At 39.2% G+C, this 6,803-nt stretch overlaps 1 protein-coding gene across 2 annotated transcripts; it reads left to right on the top strand.

Moving 5' to 3' along the window:
- Window positions 1–1,745: 1,745 nt before the first annotated feature.
- Window positions 1,746–3,719, top strand: foxl2b (forkhead box L2b). Of its 2 annotated transcripts, none has more exons than XM_048248979.1 (2): window positions 1,746–1,968; window positions 2,125–3,719. In XM_048248979.1, the coding sequence occupies exon 2, from the start codon at window positions 2,127–2,129 to the stop codon at window positions 3,018–3,020; it is 894 nt and encodes a 297-aa protein (XP_048104936.1). In that variant the 5' UTR covers window positions 1,746–1,968; window positions 2,125–2,126; the 3' UTR covers window positions 3,021–3,719. The 2 variants fall into 2 exon arrangements, with proteins under 2 accessions (XP_048104936.1, XP_048104928.1); XM_048248971.1 differs by having other exon boundaries at window positions 2,122–3,719.
- The last annotated feature ends 3,084 nt before the right edge of the window (window positions 3,720–6,803 follow it).

The raw sequence follows: 6,803 nt of genomic DNA, 5'->3' as shown, positions 1-6,803 counted from the left end.
CATCGTGCGGAATCTAAATTAATTTAAAGAAAAACGAAATCAAATTGAAACGGATTTGCTTGCGGTAAGCCACAATATATCCTGAGACTTGATGTTTTGTAAAAGTAATTTAGCTTTATGGATAATAGGCTATTGTAAGGTGCGTGGAGAGCTGGTATAAACAGGCTACATATGCAAGTCATGCCAAATCAACAGGTTGTAATGTAGGCTAATAACACTCATAAAACAAATCTGCATATTGTTGCCTATGCGCGTGTAGATTGTCTTGACTAGTCCTGCTCCAAATAAAGCACATATTCGCGGTCCTGGTGACCTGGTGCGCGGATCCCTCCGCATTCTTACCCTTCAAACCATAAACATCCTCATTTCAAAGTGGAAGGCAGGAAGTTTGTAAAGACAGGAATTTAAATCTGTAATGCCCGCGTTCATTTGAGAACATTCTGAGCCCCAATATTCGTCTAATGTTTATCCGGCATATAGAGTATTTTTCCAGCTTTTTATTTGAAAATTACTTCATACTACACATTTCTGTGCCTTTATATGGCTAGTATAATTACAAAATGTATCGCATCTCAAAGCCTATTCCTTACTGAGCGCATAAGCCATATCTGTAGGCTATGTCCTAATTAATCAGATGATCCAATAATTTAGCGTAAAACTTTTTCAAAATCTACTGTTGCAAATGACTTATCATACAAATTAAATTTAACGGAGAACTAACACGGACTGCCACCGAGTTAAATGCAGAAGTAAAATGTTGAATTATTAATATGTGTTTTTCTATTTCCTATTATTGTTGTTTTTATTGTTGTTGTTATTACTGTTATAATTATATGTGTGAACAACTTGTGATGCATTCCATTAATTTCATTTTCAATCGACTAATTCTCAAATAATAATTATCAATTTGCCCTCACTGAACCGAACCTTACCTAGCTTAATATTAGGTACACAAATAAAAAGGTCATGAATAAACTAAAAGTGCGATTCATTTTAAGACTCCCAGTGATGGAATTTGAAGTAGTGGTTCCTTATCCTTGCCTTATACAGTTTTCTGGAGCAGCTGGGTAATAGCTTGGACGCGCGCGGCAGGTCGGCGGTGAGGCGTTGACACACATAACAATGCTGTTGCACCTGCGTGGGCTGGGGAAAAATGCCCTGCTGAAAACCCGGGGGGACAGCATGGGTGGCCGAAACTCTACTCCTTCGTACCTTTCTGTTTCTAATGGCACTGTAGGTTATGGAATTGCAATTAATCTGTCTGGCGAAAAAAACAAGAACAGCTTTAATGAAGGCATTCACAACAACAATTAAGAGCCCATGCAACGTTGAGCCATTCGTGTAAATGTTTACACTCTGGCGCAGTGATAATTTCAATGTTTTAGTCGAACTGCAATTGTTGTTTATTAAATAAAACGTCTAAACCATATCGCCCATTTAAAAAATGGCTTGTCTGCTGACGTTTTCAGTCTATCACCTTGGTTGTTGCAATAAATGCCAAGATAGGCTATTTTGTCCATAAATATCACCAAACGTTAAAACACACCTACCTCAGAGTGAACTCCGAAATGACAAGGAAAATTATATTTTGTATTGAGAAGTAATTGCTGAAATATTTCGGGGCAATTTCACATTGGTCTGGGGAACTACTCTACCCTCTCCTCGCAGAGCGACAGAAATGACGAAAGCGGAACAAAGCATCACACAAATTAGTGCGCATATATCCACTGGATACTTGAGCGAAGCTGACGAAGGCGTCAGAGTGCCTCGGGAGAGGATAACTAAGTCGGACCTTAAAACTGGGAACTTTATGGACAACGTGCATTTCGGAGTTGCTAAAGACAATCGAATGAGGGTCTTTTTTGGAGAGCACAGTGGGATCGTTGTTATATGCGTCTGTTTATGGTGGCGCACATAACCAGTTCGTAGAAAGGCATGCAAAAAGGAGACAAAAGCTCAAAATATAAGGTAGGTTGAGTAGATGTCTTCCTCCGCCACGCATTTTTGCTCACACATCCATCCTCTGTCTTCACAACCACCTTATAGCTGTTACTTAACAGCTTGATGTATGTTTTTCTTTTTTGTTTGATGTTTTGTTTTGTATTGTTTGTTTTGTTTCAGAAGCGATGGCATCTTACCATAACCTAGAAGATGACGCAATGGCTTTGATGGTCCATGACACCAGCACGGTTAAAACCGAGGAGTTTATCAAAGAAGAACCGGCTCAAGAACAGAGTTCGGAGAAAGTGGACCCGTCCCAGAAGCCCCCATATTCCTACGTCGCCCTCATTGCAATGGCAATTCGGGACAGCTCGGAGAAACGGCTCACCTTATCTGGCATCTATCAGTACATCATAAACAAGTTCCCGTTTTATGAGAAGAACAAGAAAGGCTGGCAGAACAGCATTCGACACAACTTGAGCTTGAACGAGTGTTTCATCAAAGTGCCCCGGGAAGGCGGGGGCGAAAGAAAGGGGAATTACTGGACCCTAGACCCAGCTTGCGAGGACATGTTCGAGAAAGGAAATTACCGAAGGAGGCGACGGATGAAGCGGCCATTCAGGCCCCCTGCGGCTCACTTTCAACCTGGAAAATCTCTCTTTGGCGGGGATGGATACAGCTACCTGTCCCCTCCGAAGTACATCCAGTCTAGTTTCATGAACAACTCCTGGCCGCTCAGTCAGCCGCCTGCACCAATGTCCTACGCGTCTTGCCAGATGACAAGTGGCAATGTGAGTCCCATCAATGTCAAAGGGCTGTCAGCCCCTTCGTACAACCCTTATTCCCGAATGCAGGCTATGGGTTTACCGAACATGATGAACTCATACAACACAATGAGTCACCACCAGCATCCCCACCAAGCCCAGCAATTGAGCGCCGCCACTGGTGCGCCCTCTCCGGTCCCTTCCAACAACCCAGCGGGCCTGCAGTTTGCCTGTGCCCGTCAGCCTAGCGAGCTCTACTCGTACTGGGACCATGAGGCTAAGCACTCGTCGCTGCACTCTCGGATTGACATATAAACGGAGCCTCTTCGATGTAAATGAAATGCAAGAGGTGATGCTGGGGTGTTGAATCTTGATTTAAGTATTTATATGTGACCTCTGAAGTTGATCGATTTCTGAGGTTGGAAAAGCAATACTTGTCGAAATCAACATAAAACACAGTGGAAGTCTTAAGAAATTTACTACTTGCCAAGAAGAGTTCAAGTACAGGCTGAACGACAGAGAAGGCCCTTCTCGTCGGGTTGTCCTGCATTTGACAAAGGTCTGTTTTGTATCCTAATTACCCCCAAAAGCGAACAAAGGATCGATTTACCAGTCGCCAAAGCCAAAACTTTTACAGTTTTACGCAAACAGGGTACAAAACCTGAAACCGCACACCTTTGTAGAATTATCCCATGAGCAAATTGGTTTACACGAAGACGTTATGGTAATTGTCTGAATGTCAGTCTACCTCTAGGTTGTGTTTATAAAATTGCATATATGTCTGGTCTGTAGCCGAATCCAGATCATTTGAGATTTTTGCCTGTTTGTTTAAAGTCAAGTTTGATGATAGAATACTTTTCAGTTTTGTTTTGTTAGAACCCTTTAGTTCGCGACTTACGTATTGATTTGCTTTTTTGTCAAGTCGAGTGTTGCTTTCTAAATTGTTGGGACCATGTTAAACCAGCACTTATTTTATAATTCGAAGTTCTTAATAAATGCGATTTTCAATCGGAATTCCTGTGGTATCCTTTTCCATTTACTTCACAAAATATTAATTTTAAATGCAGTGCTGTAGGACTGCAATTTTCATCTGTTGCGTAAAAATATTATTATTAGGCTATTGTTGTTGTTATTATTATTATTATTATTATTATTATTATTATTATTATTATTATTATTTATTATTATTATTATTATTATTATTATTAGTATTATTGGTGTGTTTTGTTCTGTTTGTAACCCAGATATAGTTTGAATAGACCGATAGCCATAGGCCTATTCGGCAAGCCTACAATTGCACAACACATATTACATTTTAAATTGAGATGTTTTAAAAGATTTTAAAAGATTTTTTTTTTTTTAACTTGGACCCATCTTCCAATTCACTGCTTATCGGCATTCTGCTCCAAAGTCAGCCATCATTATGTTGACCAATAACATCAGTTGTCTAATGTCACAGTTATCATGCCACATACATTGGGCAGCCGTACTGGTTAGCGCTTCGGACTTGTAACCGGAGGGTTGCCGGTTCGAACCCAGTAGGCACGGTTGAAGTGCCTTCAAGGCACCCCGAGCGTGCCAAGGCACCCCGAGCGTCGCTGTTGTTGCAGGCAGCTCACTGCGCCGGGATTAGTGTGTGCTGAGTGTGTTTCATTAATTCACGGATTGGGAGAAATGTAGAGACCAAATTTCCCTCACGGGATCAAAAGAGTATATATACTTATATTTACAGAAATGCGCTTGCCGCTTAAAAAGTACATATGCTAGTCTGTGAATAAGAAATAAGACGTAGGCCTACGCGTGATTTGAAAGGTAGTGTGACCTGATTAGGTTTGTGAAATAATTTTAATCATAGCCTCAAATATTGATGAAACATTAGAACCGACGTTTTGAGAAGTATCCTTTTCTAATGGATTTTTGGCTTAAAGCTGGCTACCTATTTGCGCAGCCGTCGTCGTTCCCCTTGTCCAGGAAGTTGCTCTTCGAAGCTATAGAGGTGTTTTGACATGTTCAACTGGGTAATACGAAAATATACAATCAATCAATCAGTCTATTAGCTTTGGTTTGACTATCTAAATCTCTGTATTCCTGTCGGTTTACTAAAAACAGAAAATAGTTGATTGACAGGTGAGCAACACGTAGACTAGTCACCTTTGGTCATTTTCAGTTCTGTTTTAGCATGTTAGTCCAGCCTACACCTGATAAACACTCTGAATGGTAGGCCTACATTTTATTGTACATCAAACACCTGATAACCCTTTCAACTCCAACGCAACGTAAACCACTTTTTAAAGATTCGAGATGTCCCCATGATAAAGGTTCATATTTTCTCATAAATCGTAAAGAATGGCTGAGTTGAAAATCTGTCACTGTTTTTCTTGTCTACGCAAAGAGTAAAATAAATAGGCTCGCACCCTACTTTTCACACCATTTTTAAATCCAATAATTTTGTGTTCCGTAGGCTTATGTAAACTACTGTCAACATCATGGCCGCGCATATAGCAAATATCTGGATGACACGTTTTGGCTTCTGTAAATGGTAAATGTGCTAAAAAGGTGACTGCAAACTTAACCTGATGTGTGATAATGCCATACTGTTTTCCAAAAAAGACAGTCCTTTTAATAGCCTACTGAATTTCAAGTAGCCTACAGCGTCATATTTCTGATCCTTTTTTGAAATATTAATTGGCTAACTGTTGTATTTAGGGTGGCCCAGGGACTCGATTATTAATTACGTATTACATAACACTATATTATTTGAATATAACGGACTGAATCTAGTGTTAAAATGTCGATGCGCTCTAAAAAATAGATACATTCTCAATTTCAGGAGTGTTTAATCTATCAACACATTTTCTACAGTGTTTCACCGTCCCACATAGATTTGGCACTGATAATGTGTAATACTACTTCTCTCTAACAACAAGAAAGTGCTCAGAGGAGAACAACTGTATTGTGGTAATCTACACTGAATGTAGCCCACAAATGAACCCAGTTAAAACAAACATTGTATTGAGAAAAGTTAAACAAAAGGAACATAACAAAAACAATAATCTAAGAGGCTTACTTTACAATACATTATTGACTAGTTTGATAAAAGAAAAAGTAACTTATGGATGATATAGTTGTTTTCCTTATATATGATAATATTCCATACACACATAGGCTATTATACTATTATAATATATAAATCAGTATATTGTAGGTCTTTGTATTCCGCCACATTTATTGGAATAACTAAATCCTATATATATAAGCAGATATATCGGAGTTGATTTGAGAAACTCTTTGAAAATTGTATGCTCATAATTGAAAAAAAAAACTTCCATAACCATAATTTTTCATGAATAATTTTTCAGAATCTAATTTAGATCAGGCAAGTTATTGTTTTTGCATGTCATTTTTACATGTAATTTATGGAATAAATATTATTATACAATAATAATAATAATAATAATACATGTATTATGTTTTATAGAAGAAGCAAATAAAGCTCATAGCCTGCCTCATGAAAATATGTGGGCTTATTCAGCATGCTTGCTTACAAACATGGTGACACACAACATCTTTGTCACCTCTCGCTCTTTGTCTCTCTGTTCAAAACCTTGCTGTTTTTACCATTCATTGCATAGAGAAAAATGAAGAGGGAAAAATATGAGCGTGTATAAGAGCATGTAGGACTATGCGAGCGTGTCAGTTGTGTGTCAGGAGCAGATAGCGGGTCCCTTGGGAGCCAGGCTGTGTTTATGGACTCAGACATTCTCAGCCAGTGCATGAGGTCTAAGCTAGACTGATGTGTCTCCACTTCTGAAAGATGATGACTAGGTACTTTGGAGGTAAGGGCATGCTCCTCTCTTGCTGCCCAGCTCCTCTTGCCAGTCTGAGAGATTTATGTGTCATTTATTTTACTCTTGCAACACATGTTCACGTCAACCAAATGTCATGTTCACAGGAAGTAGGCCTTCTGTTTGAAAGTTTTCTGTCTTGGACTTATTCAACTTTTTTATTACTTTTTGAGACACATTCTGGACTGTTTACTGCTGCGTTACCACTGAGCCTGGGTAGAACAGTAGGATTTCGGGTTTTATGGTAGCTAAT

This window comes from Alosa alosa, chromosome 1, assembly GCF_017589495.1.
Source record: "Alosa alosa isolate M-15738 ecotype Scorff River chromosome 1, AALO_Geno_1.1, whole genome shotgun sequence".
NCBI classification, from domain to species: domain Eukaryota; kingdom Metazoa; phylum Chordata; class Actinopteri; order Clupeiformes; family Clupeidae; genus Alosa; species Alosa alosa.
This window is presented reverse-complemented; position numbering and strand designations above follow the sequence as displayed.